General features: G+C 32.8%; 1 protein-coding gene across 3 annotated transcripts in view; it reads right to left on the reverse strand.

The window, feature by feature from the left end:
* Nucleotides 1-27,563, reverse strand: part of LOC145255758 (telomerase-binding protein EST1A-like) — a 232,684-nt gene that overhangs the window by 63,513 nt on the left and 141,608 nt on the right. For 2 of the 3 annotated variants that reach the window (XM_080114411.1, XM_080114410.1), the window contains exons 7-14: nt 16,907-17,017; nt 14,983-15,159; nt 13,726-13,787; nt 11,970-12,115; nt 9,563-9,818; nt 4,523-4,620; nt 4,094-4,197; nt 1,376-1,558 (exon numbers count right to left, since the gene is read on the reverse strand). In XM_080114411.1, the coding sequence (XP_079970537.1) occupies nt 1,376-1,558; nt 4,094-4,197; nt 4,523-4,620; nt 9,563-9,818; nt 11,970-12,115; nt 13,726-13,787; nt 14,983-15,159; nt 16,907-17,017 (1,137 nt within the window). Of the gene's footprint in view, nt 1-1,375; nt 1,559-3,994; nt 4,198-4,522; nt 4,621-9,562; nt 9,819-11,969; nt 12,116-13,725; nt 13,788-14,982; nt 15,160-16,906; nt 17,018-27,563 lie in introns of all 3 variants that reach the window. The other variant, XM_080114409.1, reaches the window with a different exon arrangement.

Below are 27,563 nucleotides of genomic sequence, written 5' to 3' on the forward strand. Positions count from 1 at the left end.
GTCGTCAAGGCTTTCCGGGTTCAATCCCTCTTCCCGACCTAAACTATTTTTTTTCTTTTACACCTTTAAACACCCGGGCAACGTTTTTTTTTATTACTTCGCTTATTCTTTAGTTTACCCCTCCCCCATACACAGGTTTATTTATGCCATCTTTTTTTCTGTTTTGGTTTTGGGTTGTTTTTTTTTTTTTACATCGTCTTTTTTTATAATATTTAAGCAGGGTTATTAATTACCCCCCCCCCATACACACACCTACAAACACCCGGGCAACGCCAGGTACCCCCCGCTAGTCTTCTATAATATAAATTTCACCTGTCTGTTTAAATGTATGTATGTATGTCTCGCAAAACTTTTGACAGAGGCAATGGATTTTGACAAAATTGGTATCATTTTGAAGCTCGACGTCTCTGACGACAAATATCGAAAAATTGGCCAAAAACATCAATTCCCTCACCCTACACTCAACCGTTTTGTACAAGGAGGGGTCGATTTTTCGCCAACATTTTAGCAAGTCATCATCACCGTTGGATTGACTTTGGTTAATTTCAACACTTTTGACTTCCATTCGGGTCATGAAGACAGTTGCTAAGATGTCAGATTTTCTTTCACTTTCTTTTTCACCTTCGTGAAACGGGTTCAAGCCTGCCTACCTACTATCACTTTTTTAATTTTTTTGCTCAACACACACCTCCAAACACCTGAGCAATGCCAGGCAAAGAGGCTAATTTTAAAATAAAAAAAAATCTAAAATTTGAGGCCTAAGCTTAAGTAGTGTTAAAGAATTTAAATCTAGAGAATCTCGCTTAATTAATGTCTAAATAACTTTGAATCAAACTGCACAAAAATTGGATGTATTGGAATTTCTTCTATAACAACCCTCTAATATGTACCAAAGAATATCTAATTTTGGAAATATTTTTTTATTAATTGAGGTCTAAAATATTAAAATTTCATAATCTGATTTTTCAAAGTGTTTCCAGCCTCCTTTATATAAAACTAAATATAGCTCACATTACTCAATCTTATATCTAAAGGTCTTCTTCAACAATTCATGATTGGTTTATTATTTTTGGAATTTACCCTACGCAAAATTACACATAAAACACACAAAGATAGAAAATTAAAACTGAAAAAAATGTGCATCTTGCAAGACATACTAAATTGTTAGTCTCCAACATTTAAGTCCTATTTCCGTTTAATGAACAGGTCCAAAATGCTGGCAGAAAGGAAATTTAAGAGATAAAGATGGAAAATCAGAGATTATATATGTGTGTGTGTGAGAGAGAGAGAGTGATGGGAGAAATACTGTGATTATACTATTATAGATGGTAAATAAACAAAAAAAATCATGCGAGAAGTAAAAAATTAGATTTACCTCCGTTGTAGCATCATCAAATATGTTCAGTTCTGTTTCACTTTCATTGCATCTTTCAAGTGGAGCCACAGAGAAATATTCTTTGGTTTCCACATTGAACGACAACATTGGAGGTTCAATTCCACACAAGTAATCTCCAAACATTTGCAGGGTTTGGATACGTAAACAATCACGAGCTATATCCTGAAAATAAGGATATGAAAGTGTTAAATGCATATTTCATGTGATTGAAAGAAGGATTTTTTGAAAGAAGGTTTCATTATGAAAGGCATGTGTTGAAGCGGATGTCATCAACTGTTGCTGTTGCAAAACAAAAAATAAAATATGAAATTGATCTTACAGGGTAAAAACATGCTAGTTGTAAAACAAACAAACATGTTGTACTGCTGCCATATCTCAGTACATGCCACTCGAGGTATACTTTCTTGCCTTGACAAATTTCAAAATTGATTTCATAATCTAGTGACCAATTCCGTTCTCTACAGATCCTTTAACACAGAAGGGATGCTGTTAGTCTCTTTTTACTCTGTTGTTATTTCCATGAAAGGTGCTCGACTGAGCTTCAATCCGATTTCTTCTTGTAAAACATTTATAGCAGGCATTCAACTTCCTACAACCACTACAAAGAATTTTGGTTCCTTTATGTGCTTAACATCAACCAGAATTTTAATAAATAGAGTTTCTTCCTAAGAACTTCCTATCTGTGAAACACATTGCTACAAGATTGCTTATCTGCTAACTACAATAGCTACAATAGGGTCATCTTTAAATGCAATGTCAATAAATACTTGTTATAAAATGCCTTTGTAAGTGAATAACTTTTATTCATTTCCAATCCCCTCATAATATTCTTCATGCAAGGTATAAAACTGTATTGGATTGGATAATGAAAAGAGAACAGGGGTTTGTATTTTTATAGCAGAGAAAAGAATAGGAAAACAGGATTGAAGTTAAACGTGTAAATGAGCGAATAATTCTGATGAAGTTGATGGTAAGTGAAAGAATTTTTACAGTTTTATTTGTTTATGCGGCACAATATGGTCTGAGTGAAAACACAAAGAGTTCTATGACAAGCTTATTGCAGTGATTGGGAGAGGTGGATGAGAGGGGAGTGGGCAATGTGGGAGGGTTGAATGGTTATATTGGGAAGATCTTTGGAGAGTTTGAGGACGTACATCGAGTGAATGAATATGGTGATAGGAATTTTGAAGGAGGAGGAATTTTCTCTTGCCATGTACATGATGGTTTCAAGCATTCTTTTTCGGAAAATAGCAATATTTATCAGGTACAGCAAAGATGCAGGTAGATTATCTGCCGATTTGGAAGAAGGATAGAGCTCTTGAGTGATGTGAAAATAGTGCTTGGTGAATATATCAGGACACAGCACAATCAAATCATTTGCAATTTCAAGCTGAAAGAAACCTCATTAGGTAAATAGAATGTTTATCCGCAGGGGGAAAGGTGTGGAAGTTGAATGAAGAACAAGTGAATCATAAGTTTAGAGACTGATTAAAGGAACTTTCGGTTACCAAACTTTTGGAAGTGTGAAAGAACAGTGGAAGAGGTTGAAAGATACACTGTTGGAGGCAACAGAGCAGACTTGTAAGTGGATGAAATGGCTCCCATAGCATAGGTTGACATGATGGTGGAATGAGGACGTGGAAAGAAATAATACGATGGATATGTGCGCAACTCCTAAAGACGGGCTCAAATCTGAAGAACTCAGAGAAAGATTAAATCTTAACAGTATAGAATAGATATGGTGATGAGAACTGGAGGATTCTATAGTATAGCCATGGTGAAAAGAATGTAGGAAATTTTTGGGTTAGTAGATGTACAACAGTTCAGGTGGAATGTACAGTTTACAGGGAAAGGTTAAGAAAAATACAAATAAAGACCTGGCCAGAGGTAGGTTAATTTGGAAGTCAATTTCTTAAAGCCAGCATGTAAAATGAACATCACTTGATGATGATGATCATCATCATACCTACCTGTAGTTTCAAGTTTGGGAATTTTAACACTGACTGATAAACAAACAAAATGTGGTAGTTTTTAACAGACAAGATTTCCTATACCTTCAGAAACCATAAATATCAATGGCTAATTGAAATATTACTGTAATGTGTTAACTTGAAAAAAAAAAACAGATTTTTTTCGGAGCGGATAAGGCTAACCTGTCTGGATACCTCTACCCGATTAAGAGGAGCAATTTATAAGATAGGGAGATAATAATTAAAATTACATTAGAACTTTATTACATTATCATGTCAAAAAGGATCAGGGTGATTACAATAAGTGAAAGGGAAATGAGGTGGGAAACCTCTCCAGGTCATAGCATACCAGAGCTAGATGCTTCTCATCTGAAGAGGAGAAAAAAAAAAAAAAGAAGCATTGTACAAGAGTAATGGCAAAGAAGACAACACTGATTTTATATACATTTAAGGTTAGAAATGGGAAAGTTCAGGGGAGGGAGTAACGAAAAGAGAGGGGAGTGACATCATTAGAAATAATTTCAAATGAATGAAAATAAAATTATAAGTAGAAGTAAATCTGTCTTACCTATACGGTGGACTTTTACGGGCTTGTCACGATGCAAAAATGGTAATAAAGTCAACTCACCTTATCAACAGTCGAATGAACATAGTAAACTACGGATTGTTTGGATTTTGTGCATGCTGTGCGAGAAGTGTGTGCAGCTGAAAGAGGGCTGTCACTCACCTTGTCCACTGTACAATGAACATAGGTGGCATTCAATGGGGCACTCAGTAGGGGCACAAACCCACACAACATGGTGTCTTCATTTAAGATTACAGGCTCACAATCTATTTAGAAAAAAGAAAATTGTTTATGATATTGACAAATAATTTCATTAATAATTAATCAAGAAATGATTAAAATAATTAAGTTTACAGTTCAAAGAGAACTTTTTTTTTTTCAATCTATAGTGATAAGAGTTATGCAGAGAAAAAGGAACACATATTCAACTGTATGACTGGAAATGAAACAAAAAAGAAATTAGAGAAAAAGAGAAAAAAAAAGACATGGATAGAAAAAGAGAGACAGATAGAAGAAAGAGAGACGGATAGTAAAAGAAAAAAGAAAGAGGTAATTATTCAAATTAATTGAACAAAAATCAAGATTACTTACTTTCTCGTTTATCTTTGTATAAATGCACATGGGATGTATCCACTTGGATGAGGACATTGCACAACTTGGCTAGTGATTCCCACACATCAGTGTTAGGGCTGGAGAGAAAAAAATTGTTTTAACATAAATTTGTATCAAATATATCCATTCTCAAGAAACAAGGCAATGAGAGGAGAGTGGAGAAAGATGAGAATCCAAGATAGACAAAATGTAAATTCATTTTGAATTTAAAGTCTAATGTTCTGGCTTACAATCTTATTTCTACTACTAAACTTAGTTATTACTTATTTTTAATGGCGACTTACTAATGTTTACTGTTTGTGTAAATAACAAATAATATTAATCAAATAAAATAAATATTTAAATTTTAAACATAAAACAGGTTAATGTCTGACATAAGGTAATATCTCCGATTATATATATATATATATATATATATATATATATATATATATATATATACTAGCAGAAGTACCCATCGTTGACGGAGTTCAAAAACAGCCTACAGAAAATGGACTGTGATTGATGAAAGTATCATAGGTTATGAAAAGGAGGGGGTTGTAAAGAGATATGTTTTGATACTCAAAAGTTTTACCCTAAGCAAAATATGATGAAAGTAAAGATAATTTTCGCAAAAATATATTTTTTTATATCAACTTTGTTTCCATTTGTAGCCAAGAGTTACCAACAAAATGATGTTTCCTTACAAAGAGAAAATGTTATATATATAATAATATAAATATACAAGAAATAAATGTTACCATGGTCAATAAAAGTTACTTTTATGGTAGAAAAGTTCATTGGTTTGTATTTTTAAGTAGTTTGTAAAAAAAAAATTATTTTTTTTAATTCACGAACCAGTTAAAAAAAAAAAAAATCAAAATGGCAGCGACTTTGAAATGGAGAGCTCCATTTTCAATTTGAAGGAGGGGCACCTAAGCATTCTGTGTTAACAATTTAAGAGAGTTCCGTCAACGTAAGGAATATTTATAAACATATTTTAATGTTTTCCATTATTTTGTGCTTCAGGAATATTCGATTATGGCATGTGTAGTTTATATAAAAATTCATTTAAGTAGTTATCGCCTCAAATTTCATTTTAATTTCGGTTCGCTGAAATTATTTCAAGTAAAGAGCATTAAAAATTATTTCAAAACAAAAAAAAAAAAACATGAACTGAACTTTTATTGACTATGGTAACATTTATTTCTTGTATATTTATTTTTTTTGATAGTCGTTTGTTGGCTTTTCTGCTAAACACTCATACTAAATAATATCGATGAAATATCGAAAAGCAAACAAACAAAAACAGTTTGGAAAAATAATGAAGCTTTACTTACTTTAGTAAAATAATCAGAAACAGTAAAATGGGATATTAAAGAAGTAAACACAGAATTATTTTAGTTTTTTAAAGCAAAGAATCAATATAAATATGAATAGGAAGAAAATGGCGCCTTTTTCAAGCAGAACAGCTTTGTTTCAGTTTTACAGTATTGAATGATGTAGTATTGCGCTGTCGGATTCAGGGTTGTACTATTGTAATGTAAAGAACACGCAGAGAGGGTTGTAATCAACTGAATTCCTTCTAGTACATTGACAAAAAAAGCTTAAACAGATATATAAATAAAAATAAAAAGGTTATGTAAATGTTTTTAAAAAGACACGTAATCACGTGAGCAGGATTTTTCCTTCTTTTGGCACGATAACAAGTAACATTCTTATTTTTTTATTATTTATCTATTTTCGAAAGAGTGCCACGTGCAAGTGGAGAAGGAAAAAAACAGAGTTATGCAAAATTTGTGTCGAGAATTGTCTAAAGTTCCAACTTTTTTTTTTGGCTTTCACTTTAATAAGAACCTGAATTTATGAAGTGAATTTATTCGATACAATATGATTCAACTAAAAAAAAAATAAATAAAAGCTAACGTGAATTAAGATTAAAGTTAAGGTGTTATTGTGGACTCTCACCCCTTTTAAAAAACTTGTTAAACTTTGTGACATATTTACATTCTATGGAGGTCAGGCGCGAAGAACACCCAATAATTTTATTATACCATATTTCTTCAAACTGAAACATAATTATCAAAGTATATTTACGCAAATAGATATGAAAAGTCTTTGTTAAAGTTTGTGCCATATTTCCATGGAGTACAGGCGCAAACGCAGACCCCACAATTTTATTATACCATCCCTATTTAAGTTGAAACATACTTATCAAAGTATTCTTATGTACATCTATATCAAAACCCCTTGTAAACGTTTTTTTTTTTCATTTTTTATTTCCATACTTTGGGGTCCAGGCGCGAATGCAGACCCCACAATTTTTATGAACCACTGCTCTGTCAGATCAAGCATACCCATTCCTGATCCTCGATACATCTTCTATCATTATATGTAATCAGTTTTTTAAAATAGTCAACCATATAGGAGCCTATTCGTGACCAGACACACACACACACACGTTCAGCTTTATATATATAACTTCTACATATATTTAACTAAATAATTGAAAAATAAAAGGATTCTTTGTTTCTTTAATTATTCCTTTTTACATTTGTTTCGTTTTCTTTAAAAGATTTATTCATGCAATTATTTGGAATATATAAAAAAAAAAAATTAAAAAAAAAAAAAAATCAAAGAATTTAATTTTAATCCACATTTGTCATCAATTGAAATGAATGGCTCTCGTCTTCAGGAGGCCTCAAGTTTTGACAAGCTTCTGGGCTTGACCACTACTCCTGATCTTAAATGGAACACGTATATCAAATCTGTTGCCAAGGCCGCTGGAAAAATGGTGGGATCTTTCTATCGATCCAGTAGATATCTCACTGCTGATGCTATTCTCTATCTATATAAGAGCCAGGTACGTCCAAGGATGGAATACTGTTGCCACATCTGGGCAGGAGCTGCTAGAAAGGACTTGTCCTGCCTTGATAGAGTTCAAAATAGACTTCGTAGCCTCGTAGGAGATGTCCTTTTCTCCTCCTTACAACCTCTATCTCACAGAAGAGATGTTGCGAGTTTGTCTCTGATGTATCGTTATTTTCATGGAAAGTGTTCAACTGAGCTTCAATCTATGGTCCCCCCTCGCCAAACTTTCACAAGAAACACTTGTCTAGCTGTAAACACTATCAATAATTTCCCCCACTCTTTATCTGTGCCTAAACCTAAACATAGATTCCATGAACAAAGCTTCTTTCTTAGAACTGCACGCCTGTGGAATTGTCTTCCGTTTTCCTGCTTTCCGGCTGACTACAATATGGTTGTGTTCAAGTCTAAGGTAAATAAGTTCTTGATGAGCCGTTCCATATAAGTTATTAAATTTACCAAATTTTCATTACTAATGATTACTATATTGACCAACTTCTACTGTACACTCTTTAACCCTTATCCTTGAGTGGCCTCTGGGCCTTGATAATGTGGTGATGCCTTTGTAAAAAAAAAAAAAAAAAAAAAAAAAAAAAAGAATTCGAAAATCAATAATACTTAAAAATTCATTACTAAATTTAGTTAAAAAAAATTTTTTTTTAAATCAATGCATGTACAAATTAGCAATTTAATTTCTGATAATTAGAATTTTATTGTATATATGAACTGATTATGTTAATATAGTAGAAAGAGGCATCATTTCATAGTGATTGAACACAAATAAAATCATCTTAAATAAGAGTTTGGGTTACAGATACAATCTCCACAATCTTTTTCTTACGCATTAATTTTGAACTAAAACAGGATCCACAATGATAGATTTTTGTCTTCACTTGATATGATAGCAAGCTTGATCCAGGTGAAGGCTGTTTTTGTGTAGGGTGTCTGCCCATCTCATTAGCCTTCTTCTTCGTCACTTTCTAACTTGCAAAGGCAAGTTTTGTGATGATATATCATTGCTGGCCTCAGCATATGTCCAAACCATCTGAGGTGCCATTCCCTCATCTTGTCCTTAATCGGTGTGATGTTGTAGCGCTTGCAAATATCCTCATTGCAGATATAGTAGAGCAGTGTAGTTCTAGACAGCCAGCAGATAATTTTGGTTTCTACAACGGTGAATCTTTGTGGTAATTTCCTTATTTTTTATAAACACTCGGGGAGCTTCATTTCTACTAGTAAATAATAACTTAGACACTAATGAGTGCTAACCTTTTACTTCACAACAATAGCATCGTCGACAGGATTTTGATTTTCTTTTGATAATCTTAATTTTACCGATACGTAAACAACTTACGATGTGTCGACCAGCTGTTTACTATAATGGATAAACCATCCAGATATAATTTGTTATGTTATGAAATCAAACAATTGGTGCACCATAATACTACTTTGCAACCACATATGCTCCCCACTCACGTGACAATAAATGCAGACCCTAACACTGTGCGCCATGGATTTGTTCTCTTTCATCTTCTCTGGTCATGTATCGTCTCTTACATTGGCGAGGGAGGGACATTGGTTCACAAGTATGAAAAAAAATAAAGAGAAACAAAAACTTTAGAAACAAAAGACTCCAACCCATTCTGCATATATCGGTTGAACTCTGGGCGCGTGTATGACACCATCATGGGAAACACACTCTCAGCACTATAGTCCCCGTCTATGTCTCCTGTCGAGGTTGTGTTCGTCAATTGATACCAGTTCATTTCAATCTATTCTGAACCACAACTTGCTCTCAACTGTCTCAAGCTTAAGACAGTCCATAAACAGTCTGCAACTGTTGTAAAATGTTGCAAAACTCGTTATTACTCCTAAAATTGTCCGTAAACTAACTCTAAACATATTGACCTTTATTCTCTGGCTATTTGTCCCTATATCTCACCTTGATTAACAATCCTATTTCAGCTTTCTTTTGTGTGCCTTGGTAAATAACTTCCGCGCTATTGTTTTTTGTTTTTTTTAACCAAGTTCACTCTTTATAACCTTTGTTCTGCTGATTAACTTATTTCCTCATTTTTTTCTTCCTAACACTTGGGGGAAGGGGGGTCTATAGTATCACATTACAATGTAAGCATGACCAACCACAAGAGATATGAAGACAAAAAAACTTACCCAAGATCTGGATCTTTAAGATTCGGTGGTTGCCGCCAAAGCTGTGGATGACAAATCATCCAATCTGCCCAAACCTTGACAGCAGGAATATAATGACTGAGGGTGTAGCTGAGAAGTTCCTGGTGAGAGTTGCTGGATTGTAGATGACTGTACAACAATTCTGAACATCTTTCTACCAAGATGGCAAACATATCCAATCCCAGCTGAACTGCATGCTCTTGCAATAAGGAGCGAGCATTATCATCTTCACAAGCATCTAAAGGGGTCAAAAATATGTTGAACCAAATTTACATTAAAAAAAAAAAAAAGTAAAAATAATAAATATTGAGTGAAAGTCTAGAATTCAGCATAATTAAAAAATAAAAATACAGAAAAATCTTCATGATGTACATATCTGTCATGGAACAAAAATGTCACATTCCAAAAATCATAGATTGGTATGCTTGGAACAATATTTTTTTTGCAATTTTTAGTGATTAATAGTATATCGTAGCCATTACAAAGCTGATTCTTAAATCTTTATAGTTCAGATTTAGTTGTCCCTCTTTTATTTATATGGTGGATCAAGATACGCCGTTCTTGCTTCCTCATAAAATTTGATTTTCTTAGTTAAAAAAAACAAAAAAAAAACAAACAAATAAAATAACTACTTCATCAATTTACATGATTTTTGGAATATGACATTTTTGTTTAATGACAAGTATGTACATCATAAAGATTTTTCTGTATTTTTGTTTTTTCTTATTAAGTTGAATCCTGGATAAGAACTAAATATTAACAAAAGTATTATCAAACTTCTACAGCAACACAACTTGCTTAAAAAAACAACTTTTTTTTATGTTACAGTGGGAAGTTGCGACGGTGCTATCTGAAAACTCATAGTAGATATCCTTATTCTCTACTACTTGGCCAGAATGATAAAATATTAGGGTTTTTTTTTCCTCCTAATTAAAATGGATTTTGAAAGTTAAATTTTATCATAGTATCATTTGGTCATTAAGTTATTAATTGAATAAAAACTATTATGGTAATGTTTTAATAGCTATTCATAGAATTAGTCAATGATATTAGGCTCCAAAACTATCAATCTGAGGGTTTGCTAAGGATTTTAAAGCCAGAAATAATTTTCTATTCTACATTTTAATTCTTTTCAAATTTCGAAATATCAAAGAAATTCATTCAGTTTTTTTTTTCAACTATTAATAAAAGATTAAAATGGCTCGCTTGTTTACTAAGAAACCAAAATGCATTTTGATAGACTTAATTTCATAATTATTTTAAAATAAAACTTTTTAAATTTTATTTTTTCATACTATTACATTTTTGATTGCAACAATTCTAAACATCTTTCTACCAAGATGGCAAATATATCCAATCCCAGCCGAACTGCATGCTCTTGCATCATTGCAAATCAGTATATAAAAAGAAAAATTCAATGTATAGCTTTCACATTGATGCGAGAAATACAGACACACGAGTAGTAGTAACTCAATTCACACTTCCTTTTCTGGTATGTTTCCTTTAGTTGACTATGTATGTATGACTACAACACTCAAACTATTGAACATAGAAAAATGATAGTAGGAATTATCTTCATAACTTCAGTGGTGTAATCTCTATTTTATCACCTTTTTTCTTTTTACAAAGTAATCCCTTCCAACATGTTACTCATAGAATCTTAAAGTTCACAATTCATTCTACAATCAAACCATATTTAGAAAAACAAACTACAGTCTGACTTGTCCATCAAGTTTTACTCATGAGTGCCCAACAGTTTTTGTTTTATTGCTGTTCAATATGCTCAATATGTGCATTAATCAATACAGAATACTACCTAGTGGTCATAAGGATATTTTGGGCAGCCTTCGGTAGACAAAGAGTTATTGTGAGGAATGAACAGTGGTTTAAACAGAATGGAACAACTCCCAATACTTCCAAGCAGCAAGTTAGAATGGCTATGCGGAAACTTTGATCATTTCATCAGGAGGTGTGATCCTATCTGGCTTCATACCCTGCACAAGGCCTTCCTCTTCCCTATTTTTTTTATCTCAAAGATATTATTTATCAAAACAATCCCCAAATTATTCTTGAACTGAAGTGGGCCATCACAACCCAACTCAGAACAGTTCCAAGATAGTGTGTTAGAATTATTATTGACAATTTTGCATGCTACACGCACACGTCTGATCATCATTGAATAGCGATGGAATAAAGACCATTGGACATCCATGACTAATGTTATGGTTGGATTGCAGAAAGAATTGTATGTTTTATTAACGATTCCATGGGCAGCATTTTCTTTGTGTCATCTTGTACTTTAAAGTTTGCTTTTCTTAACAGTTTTTTCAACTGAACCTCATAATTATGAACCAATTCATGGGATGAATAAGCAATAAACGCCAATTACCTTTCAAAGCTGTGTTTTCAATTGTGAACATATTAATGGCCATTAATTGCAATATGCGCATGCATGTGATAGTAGGATGTGATTGCTGCAGTAGAGTCTGGAACTCTTGTAGCATCTGAGAACACATTTCAGGAAACGTCTCCATGCTGGATAAGAAAGTGACATCAAAGGAATAAGTGAACAAAAATATTTTGCTGTATCAAATTATTTTTCATTTCTCAAAAGCTTATATCACATACATATAAAACGGTAACTATTGAATTGCTTGGACTACTTAACTACCACTTAATTATACCCTAACATTTTTTGCTTGAAACTGTAGCAACCATGAGTCAGGATTTATGAACCGGATTGCAGATTTTTTTTTAGGTTTTTCCACCTCAAACAAAACATATTGCCATTTGGAACATAAGTGGCTACTATTTTGGATTGTATTTAACAGGGGACTGTAAGGAGTTCAGCAGTGAGATGTTTGTTCACATTACATTTAAACTTTTGCAGGTTAGTACAATCAGGCAAGTAGGAAACAGGTAGGAATTCCAGTCTAGTAATCCAAAGGAAGAAATTATTAGAATTGGTGTTCCGACATCTATGGACCTCAACAGTGAAGGTAGTGGGATTTTACTGTTTATTGGGTTAGTCATCGAGTATATACAGGGTGGAACAATAAAATTGTTGCCATAGAAAGACAACATGATTCCATTTCTGAAATGCATCACTGTACAACTCCTGCTTTTTAATGATCCAAGTTATAACAACAGGACCATTGCCAGCACCCTCAAATGCATAGCTATTGCCACGAATAACGGATGTGCCCAGGGTGATGAAAACAAAGTTTCCGGCCACAGTTATGGTCTTTGGTGTGGTTTCAAGTGAGGGCCACATCATGCCACTTCACATCTTCAAACTTGGCTTGAAAGTCAACACCAAAGTATACCTGGATGTGCTGAAGAGCGTGGTGATGCCCTGGCAGATCCTGGGTGTGGCAATAGAACTCAGCGCTGGCCCACAAGTCCAAAGGCACCCAAGCTGGGATTCAGAAGGAGTGCTTTTCTCACTGCCCTCACTCCTCCCCCAACCTGAACTCCATTTGGTTATACATCAAGAATATCACCAACATGACCTCTCAACACCAAAACCAGCCGGGTTGCTGCCATCCACCGAGCTCCGTCATTGTTTGTAGAAAAGATATACTCCCAGTTCCGAACTTGTATTGAGGTGGTGATTGAGGCTGAAGGAAGCCAGATTGAATAGATGTCAGCTCTACTACATAATCAAGTTACCTGAATTGATTTTTTTCAATAAAAGTTTTAAAATAAAGCTGTAGTGTTGTTTTTTTCTTTTAGGATAACAACTTTATCGTTCCACCATAAAAGGGAGCACAGGTGCTAAGAGTTCAGAACAAATTTCATTAAAATACTTTATTTTTGATATCTGTTCTCATAGTTTTTCAGTTAGAACTCTTTGATGCAGCTTAAATCGTGTAATAAGCTTTTCCTTTTATCTTTAATTTTGCAAGAACTTTGCAAAAGTGTGCAGCAAAACCCCTGCAATACATTTCTATACATTCTATATATGGTTGTACGATATGCTCTATAGATTCTGACGACATTGGTCAACCAGCTCTTGGTATTTCTCTCTTTTCCTTTAAATCACCAATGTGAGGTGTTTTGCCAAAATTATTTTTCTTAAATATATATGAAATAAAAAGTATAGAATTGCAATTTTTAGATTAATTTTTATGTTTAAATCTTACCCAATCTTCGTAAAAAGTTTGCCATGGACATTCAGGAAACTCAGTACAAATCTTCGATTTAACTGAAAGTAAAAAGGCAGAATCATATAATTTCTTTTTTAATCAAAGTTAAAATGATAAAAACATGTATTAATCGCTATATTAATAAAATCATGTGACCATTTTGTGCCTACATATATCTTGCATCTACAGGACTTACATTTTTTATCATTATTAATCAATTATTTATTTACTGAAATAAAAAATACACTAATACTAAAACTAAAATACTAGTCCAGTTTTCTGGACAAAATGGCAAGTTCTATATGCATCAACAGAGGTTAATGACAAAGAACGTGAAAGACTAAAGAGACAAGGCATGATAAAGACGGACTGCACTAGCAGTATACATAAAGAAAAATAAAATAAGATCAGAATATGCACAGACTATTCAAATGACCTAAATGATTGCTTAATAAAAATGACTTTACCAACTACAGGAAGTATTTTTGCTAATTTAAATGGAGGCTGAATTTTCTCCAAACTAGGCTTGTTGAAATTGTTAACTATAAATACTCACAGAGACCTGTATAAAATAAACTGCAATATGGGCTAAAAGCCATGCCGACAATTTTTCAACAAATCACAGATACTGCATTATCAGATCATGAGTTTGCTACAGCATACCTTGATAACATTAATTAAAAGAAAAAGATAAAGAACATGCAAAGCCTATCTTGGAAGCATTCAAGAAAATAAAAGAATATGGTTTCAAATGAAACTTAAAAAAGTGTGAATTTTTTCTATCAGATTATTCTAATGATGATTAATCATGTAGGCATCGTCAGTTGCATAGATGACACATAACAGCAGTTTGGTTTCTCTTCCTTTTTGTTGTTCTATCATGAATAGCAATGGCTGTAAATAAGAACAAAAAAAAACATTTGAGGTTTACAAGACTGAGAGGGGGGGGGGGCTTCTCCAGTCTGCAATAATAATAATATAATACCAAACCCATCTTCCATCAGGAAATTGTAGTAGCTGTTCCAAAAGACAACTGTTCTCTGTCTTTTAAAAAAAGAAATATTTTATCAGCTTGTCTACAATGTGTCACTAGCAATTTTTGTCTGATGCAATTTCTTGACACATAGCCCTAATTCTGAACTTTACTTCTAATGGAATTTTCCACTACTCTAACCTTATGTGGAAAATTCAGTTTTAAATGTTATTTTCACACACCTGCATATAGTCTTGCTACAGTACTAAAAAGAAACAAACCTTGTCAAGAGGCAACTTGGACAGATCCTCTTCATAGGAATCTTCAACATGGTTTTCATGACTGCTGCCATCAGGTGCAATCCAAATTTCTCGCCTTTGTCCTTGATATCGTCTTCGCCTTTTTAACTTCTTTATTTTTTCTTTCTCAGCAACCCTTTTCTTCTCTGCTGCTTCAGCCTGAAACAAAATGTAATCCTTCATTAACAAACAAATCATTTATTTAAAAAAAAAATAAAAACTAAGTTACACAAAAAGACAATTTGCATTGTTTGGATGCCTAATTTATTTTACATTTTTTTTTGTCAATATAATCTCCCATCTTTGTCAGGTGCATCTTTTCAAATTCAAGAACCTATTTTCAAACTGAACCTTTCATTCAATCTATGTAGGTAGATTGCTCTTGTTCCATCTGCCATGATCAAGTAAAAATTCTAATTACCATATTATTCTTAGTTAATATTGTCTGTAGTAATGATTGAACCTTCAAACACTAAAAGACTGTCATTTAAAACTGTTAATCAACGTCTATAACTGCTGCCTCACAGGTTCGTGAAGACGAAATTCTATACAGTTCCTGAGTTGGATAAAGATTCACAAGTTTGAAAAGATGCATCCAAGGAAGATCTAAGGTCATGTCAGCTGAAATGCTGTGAAAATAAAAACCAAAATGAGAATGGTAGTCTGAACAGTAATTCAAACTCTCCATCTTCATAACAAAAACTTTGAAATACAAAGTCAATCCAAGAAAAAAGAATGAAGGAAAACTAGATTGAGACCTTTTTTACAATAATGAGATTCCTAAATATGAAACAATTTTTGCATATTATTCGAACTGCTGTTCTCATCTTAAGTGTTATTTTCACATTTCAGACAATGTAACCTCTGAGTTTGACAGTAAGATTCCAGGGTTTTATAAAATACACCTGGAAAAAATCAGCTTACATAGGCTGCAATGTTGTGAGAATAAAATTCAAGATGAGAACAGCAATCCAAATAATCAATCCTCATCTAAACAAGCCGAGCATGCAGGGTCTTCCTCCATGAGTAAAAAATTTACTTTCACCATGACTAATGTTTGTTCAAGGTGCGCTTAATAAGAAAAGCGCAAACAAATGACGAAGAATTTGGGGGCAATTTTACCCCTATAATGCCCCCTAGGAGAGGGCAACCAGAGTTATCCCAAAAAATCCATTCTGGTAAAAATTTACTTTGACCATGACTTTGTGCACAATTTCAAGAAGATTTAAGGAGTGGTTTTTGAGAAAATCGTGAACAAACTAACAGGAGTGAATCCCTCCTTTGTCAGGTGGGAACCAACATTTCAGTAACATTTTTTTCCAATCATTCTTTGTTTAATTTTTTTAATTCTTATGCAAAAGATGGATACTGATGTGACTGCATAATAAACATCAATCCAATATAATAAAATACATATATACGTTTGAAGACAAAACAAGGCATTATTACAAAATAACAGACATTTATTTTGTTTGAATTTTATATTGAAATTCATAAATATATTTTGAAGCAAAGCTTCATCTTCAGTATGTCTTTCTTTCTTTGCCATGTTGTTGTTAGAGCAGAGAATCAGCAAATATAATCCGTTTGTTGTTTTTACAGTAGTTTTTTTAAACCTCGGAACGGTGCGTTGGTCACACGGGATTCACGTTAAGATTTTTGTTCGTTAGAAGTGCTAGTTGAGTTTGAATAAAATAAAATATATATCATATGTTTGAAGCCAAAACAACACATTATTACAAAATAAACAGACATTTATTTTGTTTGAAATTTATATGGAAATTCATAAATGTATTTTGAAACAAAGCTTCATCTTCATATATTACGTATTTTATTTTATTATTATATGAATTATGAAGAGAACAAACATGGAAGACAAAAAATTAAGTTGAGAAAAACATTTTACCTTTTTTCTTGCTTCATCAAATAAAGTCATCAGACTTTCGCGTGCCGTTACAAATGGGTTACTTGCAGCTAGACTCCGCATATAATAATAAACAGAATCCATCTTGCGTTTCTGAAAAAAAACAAACAAAAAAAAAGTCATACCATCAAATGAAACAAAACACTTTATATATTTGTAAATACAGCACATAAAAGGCAAAAGTTTATAAACTTGCACAGTTAATAAATCTCTCTATACATGAACAAAATTGCATCATGGGTTGTCTTATTTTTGTTATAAAAGAATTTCCAATATGAATAAAATTACTTTTTTATTTAACTAGAATCATGTACACTATAGGATCAAATTCTCGTATCTATTGAATTGGTTTCAACACCAGTATATAGTTAAAGTAAAATCACTTTGGACGATTAAAAGAATTTCGAACGTATTGATGTTTACTCATTTAATATCGTTTATGTTTGAATTCATATTTTGAAACATGACGTCATGCCAAAGCTATAATTATTCTGTAAAGGTAATGCTTTAAGCTCTATTTATTCATTCATTCATTCAAGTGCTGTCCTGTCTGGTAGCGGCATTGACGGCTATAGCTCTCCATCCATCTCTCTCCCTCAAGACATTCATAAATTCATTGTTGCTCATCATTTTTGATGTTACCCAGGTGTTCAGATTTGTCAACATGTTTCTTGCTGTCATTCTGATTCTTCTACCCACGATCTTTGCCATTATTCTTTGCTGGTTGTCAGAGAATAGTTTGATGATGATAGGTGCCACCTGTCTATCATAGTAATCCTTACTGAGCAAGGTGCTCTGATTCAAAACTCTATTTACACTGTTTCTCAAATAAAGAGTTTGATGTATTGCCATAGCTTTCTTTGCAGTTGTACAGACAGTAATTTGTAGTTTCTTTCTGTTCGAGTAATACCCATGCTGGGTCATTGTCCTGACTCAAAGGCATCTTCTGCTCAGCACAACAAAATACGAAACCATAAACAGAATTATTTCTGTTTACTTCCATATTACATCAGTCACCTGCTTTCTATGAATTCATGTTACCCTGATCGAGGGTCTAAAGTGGGTTCTCAACCATGCTCAAGTGTCTCCTACAGACTAGTGAAGGGAAGGAGGAATCTTACTTTTCCTTTAGCAGTAGTGCTGCACCATTTACTATTTATAAGAAATAGTAAATGGCTCAGTTCATAGAACCTTAAACTGAAAATGTCAAAGTTTTGATTTTCAGTCATGACATCTGCTTTATTAGTTGAGACTCAATTTTTAACAGCAGTTAAGATCTTATCTTTTGAAATTACACAAATTCCGCAATGGACAGACAAAATCTCTATTTATATGCAAATTTTCATTAAAACTACTCATCTAGATTTACCTAGATTTAACATTGCTGAAATTCAGAAAAAGACTATATTTCTACCATATAATAAGTATTACCTGCACTAAGGAGGTTATGTTTTCAGTTAACTTTGTTGAATTGTCATTAGTTCTACCTATGCATTGTCGAAAATTTGCATTTCTGTGTCACTTAGAAATATTATTATTATTATTATTTATTTTTACAAAAAAGAACCTCTTATCAAGGCCTAGAGGTCACTCAAGGATAAGCGTTAATGTATATACAGTAGTCAATGGGACAATATTGAAGTAATCGTTAGTAGTGAAAATTTGATAAATTGGATTACTTAAGGGAAACGGCTCATCAAGAACTTGTTTATGTTGAAGTCAGCTGGAAAGCAGCCAAATGGAACAGAGTTCCACAGGTATGCAGTTCTAAGAAAGAAGCTTTGTTCATGGAATCCACATTTAGGTTTAGGCACAGATAAAGAGAGGGGGAAATTATTGATAGTGGTTTCTACTAGACTAGTGTTTTTCACGAAAGTTTGGCTAGGGGGGAACATAGATTGAAAATAACAATAGAGCAGAGAACAGCTCTCAACATCTCTTCCATGGGAAAGAGGTTGCAAGGAAGAGAAAAGGGCATCATCTACTAAGTCATGAAGTCTATTTTGAACTATGTCAAGACAGGATAGGTCTTTAAGCAGCTCCTGCCTAAATGTACTCCATCCTAGGATGTACTTGGCTCTTATACAGTGAGATATCTACTGGAGCAGTAGAATGATCCCATCATTTTTCCAGCGACATAAGCAATGGATTTGATGTACGTGTTCCAGTTAAGATCAGGAGTAAAAGGTCAGACCCAAAAGCTTGTCAAAACAGGAGCTATTAATTAAATTAATGTCGGGGAGAGGGGGTCAGAGCGTTGATGATGGAAATGTAGAAGCTTGATTTTAGATGCATTAAAATTAACCAGTCATCCTTTTCCCCATTGTACCATATGCTTAAGATCAAAGGAGAGAGAATCAGAGAGATCTTGGTCATTTACGGTCTTTAAAGTGTTGCAATAGCAGGTAGTGTCGTCAGTATAAATGTCTACGAATGATCATTAATGAAGATCAGGAAAAGAGTTGGGCACAAGATGGCTCCTTGAAGTACACTAGCATAATAACTGAGTTTCTGATTTCTGTCCATCAACTACTACTCTTATAAATCTATCAGAGAGAAATGATTTAATAACTGAGAAAACATTTCCAGCTATATTTTAGCTGGAGGTCTTGTGGAGTAGACCTTTATGCCATACCCTATCAACAGCCTTTGGTATGTCAAAAGCTATTGTTAATTATGCTTCCTTTATTTTTTTTTAAATGGAATTGAAAGTTAATTCCAATCATTACAAGATTGTTTAAGTATTACTAATTGAATCACATTTTCATAGAGCTAATTTTGTTCAGTGAAATTTTTTTTTAATCTCTTAAATTACTGGGTGTAAATTTCTTATAAAAACTACATCTTTTAATCCATGGGTATTTGTTAAGAATTTTGTAAAGTCAGAAATTGCTTTCTATTTGACAGTTTAAATGCTTTTAAACTTTTTTTTCAAATTTTACCAAAGATTAAAATGGTTGATAAAGAAACCAAAATGCATTCTGGTGGATTTAATTACCCCAGTAAATTGTTTTTATTAAACATCATTCTTAAAGTTTCATTTTTTTTTTTTTTTAATTCTTGCATTATTTGTTTTTTTCGGACTCCTGTTTTCATTCAGGTTGTTATTCGCACGTTTCAGACACTGTAACCTCCAACCTTCTTCAGGTGTATCTTGTCAAACTTGGAATCAATGGCATAATGAATTACTAGATAAAAATTCAGTTGCAAGCAACTGGTAGGATAAATGTCCAAGCCAAGAATACAATTGCAAATTACTTAAGACTTCTATCCAGTCATGGAAGACGAAATGAGGGTATGCTACCCTTGCAGATTTAAATAAAGGATTTCGTTTAAAATTCTGCGTAAATTCTGGGGTTTGACAGAAAGATTCCTAGAGTTAAACTGAAGAAGGACAGAGGTTACACCGGCCGAAATGTGTGAATAAAACTCCAGATGAGAACAGTAGTTCATACAATTTAAATAATACAAATTATCAATCCTCATCTTAAGAATTCAGAAACATAATATTGCATTTTTGTTTACATAAAATTTATTTAATAATCAAATAATAAAAATTGTGTAATCATGAAAGTTATTCAGATATGAGAAATACACACAGACAGTGGTCTCATAATTTTATTAATGATCAAACGACTTTGAAAAAAGTTTGATTCATGAATTAGTATTGGATTCACTTGTCATGATTTTCTGGTTAACATCACTCATTCATCAGATGTTACTGATTTGATAAAACCAGTTCCAATCAGTTAAGAGGAACTGAAAATTAAGAGGAAAGCAAGTGAGGAAAGGAAAGCAGGAAAGTTTCCTTTTATAAAACAGCTGAAGTCATTTAATCCCAACTTCTAACCAAACCTGTCTACATTGGTTTCTAAGAAAACATTGAAAATTGTTTGAAGTCCAACAAATTTGTTACTCCACCACCACAAAATAAAGTGTTTCAGTTTTAAAGAAAGCAGACAAACTGTAAGAGTTTACAATTGGTAATACATAATGGGGGGGGGGATCAGTTAAATATTTAAAAAAAAGCGAGGGAAAGGGTCAAAGGCATTAAGACCTTAATATTATCAGTAAAAATTCACATTCCATTCCTGTTTTTTTTTTTAACCTTTGATTTTAACTAGATAGCAATTCTGATACTTTTTAAAATTATAGATCTCCCAAACCCATAACTTCAGTTGTGTAATCTATACTTTCATCATACACTTTTGGGTTCTTATAACATTACTTCAGCACAGTCCATAAACTGGACAAGCACACAAAAAAAATCATTAAAATAATAATAAAAAAAAAACAAACATCAGTTGTTGCACAATATTTTCTTTTACAAAAATTAATATTTATTCATGAAACGTAATATGTGATGAGTGTTCTCATGTTTTTTTTTTTTAATTTTTTCTTTACTTTTTTAAGTTTCTTAAACATTTTCTATTACTTTATGCATTGTATATTCTTCATAACAAAAATTTTTTTCTTTTATATTTATGTTTTTTTTCCTTAATTTCAAACTTTTTTGCTAGCATTTTAAGATTGATCATCATTTTCACCAGAAAAATAAATAAAGTTTTCATTCTGCATCTGCCGGTGCTTTACGCAACCTACCAGAATATGCAGCCAATAACATGGTCCATATTAAGTATTACTTTTTTCTTTTTTTTTTTTTTTTTTTTTATTAATCTTTTTGACTGCTTCAGAAATATTTTGGGACCTGCACTTATGAACCCGTTCTGCAATGGGTATTCCTGCTAGTCTTGTAACTACATAAAAAAAAACCATTAACGAGAAACACTTATTGTATTATCTGACCTTGATATATTAAACCTGCTAGCAGAGATACAGATTCAGAAAAGTGTGCATCTAAGTAATGCATTAGAAATATTTATGTGGTTGAAAAGATAAAGGTCTTGGCCCTTTATCAGAGAATATCAGCTGTGATGCCATTCAAGTGTGCATCTTGCAATCAGAAAAACAAAAAGCCCAAATTGAAACTGTTTAACAGAGATACTTTTTGGCATTAAGCCAAACACACTCCTTTCTCAATCTAGAAGAATGTTAGGAAGAGCCTGCCTGCCTGCAGTAATAACAACAACAGTCGACACATTCCATATACTAAAAGTAAATCAAAAAGATTGGTTCACCCCTCTCTCATAATTCCCTAAATTCCATCTATTTGTAAAAACATTAAAATCACACTGGGGTGGAAAACAACCATAAATGACATTGAATAACATTTTTGGAATATTTATGACTAATCTCATTTATGGACTTTCAGCAGAGAAAAAAAAAATTGTGAATCATGTTTGTCCCTGTGCACACTGGATGAGGTCATAAAGAATTGTGAAATAACAAAATGATGTCATCCATCAGATCAGAGAAAAGGGGTTGGGCCTTTATTATGCAAGATAAAGCAGAAAGAGAAGAGAGGAAAAAAGAGAAAGAGTAGGGGAAGAGGTAGGGAAAGAGAAGGATGGGGAGAGAGGTAGAGTGCGAGGAAAAGGGAGGTGGAAGAGAGAAAGAGAGGGGAATGGTTGACAAAGGAACCAGAATGAAAAAGAAATGTATGTGAAGAGAGATGGGGGGAGTGGAGAAGAAATCTATATTACTTATAGCACTTAAATATAAATAGCACTTTAAGTGTCTGTCAGTTGGTTCTCTATGAACTCTGAAAGGCCTGAGCTGATTTTTTTTTTTAATTTCATGTAAACGTATGTGTCTGAGAGTGTTCTTAGATAGGTCTGTATTGGAATGTCTTCAATAAGTACTGAAAAAAAAAAAAATTGATAAAAAAAAAATCCATTTAACAGAAGTAACAGTCTGATTTTGACCAAATATACAGCTTAACATTACAAGTGCATTTGAGAAGTTTTATCACTGCACAAGCAGAAAGATCTGGTATATAAAAACAACAGTAGGTTATTTGATAAGATTGGGGTGTGTTCAAAATCAAGGTTTCTTTTTAGAGCACAATTCAACCATGATACTTGACTTTTGCATTTTAAACTTCAAGCTATTATATAAAAATAATCTCATAAAATCAACAGTAGGCTCTCTCTACAGTGCAATGTAGAATACAATGTATTGTGAACTAAGTCACTGTGAGGAGATGTGCGAAACTTCCACCCAGTGCATTGCAGTGTATTCCCAACTAGAGCAAATAATCGATTTGAAAGAAAAACGAGTGAGTTCACTAATTTCAATGATAATTACATGTACATTTTAGGTGTTCAAAAAAAAAAAAAATTAATTTTTACTAGTGCTTTGAATTTGTTTGCTAATTTCTTCAATTTAAATTCATTGAATTCTATTGATGTTAAGTCAGGTTAAGCATATAGTCTTCCGGTTGATGCAATTTCAAAGTTACATGTAAGGTCGGTTTTCAGTGTGGGGGAAAATTCTGCGCTCCAAAACTAGCCACTGAATCTTTTTTTGAAATCTTATTCACACCAAACAAAGCATATTGCTACTTGGACATAAGGGGCTACTGTTCGAGAGTATGTCTATGGGGGTACTATGTAGGGAGTTGAGCAACAAGATATCTGTTCCCATTACATTTGAATTTTTGCATGTTAGGGCAGTCAAGGAAGCAGGAGAGAGGGAGGGAATTTCAAAGGCTAGCAGTTTGAGGGAAGAAAGCATTAGAGTAGAATACTTTCCAACATAGCATCTAGGAACCTTGACAATAAAGGAATGAGATTCTGCTGATTGTTGGGAGTCGGTGGCATTTATATTGAGGTGACAAGTGCTATGAGTTCGTCACAGCACATTTCATTAAAATACTTGTAAAACAGGCAGAGGGATGCAACATTGCGACGATGAGATAAGGGTTGGAGCTTGGTTGATCGTGTGGGGGCTTATTCTTTTTCAACCCACTCCACTACAGACTGAAGATCATTTTCTAAGGTTTTGGTCATTGCCTTGGATATATGTACAATCGTTTTTCCTCTCAAGTCTGTTATAGAATCAACAAATATACCCATCTCAGCCACAATTTGATCAGGGAGGTTGTTCATAAATATCAGGAATAATAACGGTCCACAGATTGACCTCCGAGACACATCTACATTAGGCTGGTGCGTACAGACATCAAGGACAATCCAGATTTTTCTCTTGTCTAACAAGGATCTGATTATATTAAATATTCATCAAATAATACCGTATTATTAAATTTTCATCAGAAACCCTTCACACCAGACCTTGTCAAAGACTTTGGATATATCAAGAACTACCGTCCTAACTTCCCCTGGTAAATGTGCTCTGAGATGACAGAATATTTGTAGTAGAATGTGCTTGCCTAAATTCATACTGTCAGTCAAAAAGAAGTCTAGCATTTATAAAGTGATAGACTAGCACTGCATTGATTAATAACTCAAAGATTTTAGTGAAAAGGAGAAAAACTAATTGGGCAATAATTGAGCAGATCAGTTTTTTCACCAGACTTGAATATTGGTACCTTAGAGGAAATTCTTTTCTATCAAAGAAGCAAGATTTGGCGAGGCATTTGTTGTAGAATTCAGAGACAATAGGGGCTAAATCAGTAGAGCATTTCTTTATTGGCACAAAAAAGTTTCCTCGGTTTAATAAAGGTTTCTTCTTCACTGAACGCAGACAGAACAGACAAAAATGAAAATAACAAGCAAATGAACGGGGGGGGGGGGGGGAAGAAACATTACTCTCGTTTTTATTTATTTATTTATTTTTTTTGCCTTAAGATGTATTCCAGAATACACAAATATGTCAATTACTGATTGCAAAGAACACAAAAATGTTTGGTGCCAATTATAGTGAAATGTAAGCAACTCACTAATATAGGTGACTAAATTAGGAAATAACATTACAACGATAGGTGATATGCAGTATCTCAAACATATTTTTAAGGATTCTGACAGGCTGAATTTATTGGAGTTAAGTTTTTCAGCGAGTTATAAAAATAATTTATTAAAAAAAATTTTTTTTTTAATTATTTATAAAAATATTTGTTTCCTCAACAATTTTTTCAGTTATTAATATTGGAAGTGGATACTTAGATTACTGAGAATTATTAAAACTGTATTCTTCAATATTGAAATTTTTTTACATAAATATAAAACCAGAAAAATAAAAATAAATTTTAAATTTGTAAACAAAATTGTGTTGCAAAAACACAAGAATTATGTTTTGAAATAAATAAAATAAATTTTAATTTAAAATATTTTTTTTTTATAAAAGTCACTTTTATTAACATCAATCCAATGAAACATTGGCATCTAGGAAATGAGTTGATAAGATTAGCATATTTATTCAAAAATGTTTGATTTTTCAGGTTTCATGCATAACACTAAATTGATTTAAGCTTTAATATGTTCAGCATGTCATAATCTTAAAACTATACAATTTTGCAGCTGCAGCATATTGCCTTTTCGATAAAATGTATCCACACCGTTGCCAAATTTTTACTATTGAAGTTTATCTCTTAATCAGATTCTATTTCTTTGTTCTTTTTTTGTTGTTTTAATGGCAATTGCATGTAAATCGCTGCAAAGAAGAAATTTAAAACAAAATATATTTTAGTTTAGAATTGAGGGAAAACTTTTCCATAAAAATCTAATGTAACATGTCTATCCACTTCTTTGTCAGCAGCAAATGAAGATCCGTTTTTTTTTTGTTTTTTTTTTTGTTTATTTTTATATATATTTTTTTAAAATGAAATAATTTTTTACCATACAATAAAGAAAATTGTGTAGACACTATTGGAGATAGAGTATACTTTTTTAAAATTATCAGATATATATTATTTAATTGGAATTCATTATTGAGATGAGTATTATTTTATTAATTTTATTTATTGCGGACTATTATCCTCATCTTTTCTTAGTTGTTTCACGACGTTTCGGCCAACTATTCCTCTGGCCTTCGTCAGGTGGTAATCGCGACGGATAGGAACTCTGAATCTCCTGACTGCATTCACTGCAATTACTGCCTTCCATAGTTGTTGTCTCACCACGTTTTGGCCACGTAAGCCTCTGGCCGGCTTTGGGTAGGATTGAAACCGCTATCTTCAGACAACCGTAGAGATTCAACATATATCAACTGCGCCACAGGCCCCTTCGGTTCCAGGTGAATCTCTACACAGTTGATAGAGACGTTTATTGAATTGAGTCGAATCAAATTTATAGAGATGTTTATCAAATTGAGTTTATTTTAAAAAATAAATTAAAACATATGTAAATAAATAAAAATAGGGCAGGGACTTTTTCTTTTTGTGAGAGCGATATAAAAAACCCTGAAATTTGTAGCTTTTTTGGGGGAGGGGGTTGTAAGTCATAAAAATATTATAAGTATACCTAAACTAACTCCAAACCATAACCTAATTCTAAAAAGTAGAAAGAAGTGATGTTAAGTTAATGGGAATATTGTTTTCTCTTGGGGGGGCGGGGGGTACAATTCAGAAATTTACTTTACATGTCTATTTACCACAAACTGGCCAGGAAGTAGGTGCTCATTTTACGTTACATTAAAGTGATCCTCCACTAGAATTTAGAAAATTTAATTTCTTTTAATTTCTGTTTTGAGGACATTTTTTGTTTTCAGATTTTCAGAAAAGAAGTAGAATTCGATTTTTTTTTTTTGAGTGGGAGTGAGGGATAAACTATGATGATTGTGATAATAAAAAAAATACTGTTACTTTTTCTTTCTGTGACTGATTTCTCTTTTCTAATATTTTTACATTAGAAAGTAAAATAAACTTCCCCTGTTTCAATTACCAGTACACAATTCTGTTTCATTATTTCATTAGCACAAATCCCAACAATAATCCTTAGCAGTGGTTGGTCTCAACTTAACTTCAGTTTGCAGGATGTTCCAGGGTAAGCTTCCCACAATGTCGATACACCAAAAAGTAAACATCAAACATTGATTTGTACAAATAATTTTCACTTCTGTAAATGAAATAATTGTCACAAGATAGGTATCTATTGACTGCTTAAAAATGTAAATTCAGCAAATAATTTTGCCTCCAATTAATTGCATAGAAAAAAGTCTTAGTATATAAATTGTGATGCTAAAAACAAATACAACCAATAAAACTAATACATAGCAGCCAGCGAATCAAGCATTTAATTAAAATTACATTTTCTAAAGATTAAGTGGTTTTGTTATTCTAAACTAAAATACTTGAGAGAAAATAAATCAGAAAAGTGGAAGGGGTTAGGGAACATTTTGTTGTCGTTGTGTTGCAATGTCACGATTACCCTTGTGAGAAAATGTTTCCCAAAGTCCGCGTTTGTTTGTTTCCATTTAAACTTGGTGTGTCTGTGAATGAATGTAGATTAAGTTGTCACTTGTAGTCCTTTTATAAATATTTTATCACATATATTTGTATCTCATCTGTCAAAATCTCTTGGCCATCTCTCTCTTAGCATAGCTATTTCCTTGGACAATGTGTTTTTCTTGGTAATTCTTTGCTGTAATGAACTGTATATTGTAGTAAAAGGATGGGTACAAAAGTCATAGTTTCTGACATCTTAATGCATCGTTAACAGTCAATTGAATATCGTAAGGAAGCACAGGTTGGCACTATTGTCGCTTATGTATTGACATTGTCATATCACTGGCTGCTCCTGATGTTTGGGTGTCTTCGCTCCTGCTGATGCAATCTGTGTTT

Source organism: Euprymna scolopes, chromosome 31, assembly GCF_053919585.1.
Source record: "Euprymna scolopes isolate OS-2025 chromosome 31, ASM5391958v1, whole genome shotgun sequence".
NCBI lineage: Eukaryota > Metazoa > Mollusca > Cephalopoda > Sepiida > Sepiolidae > Euprymna > Euprymna scolopes.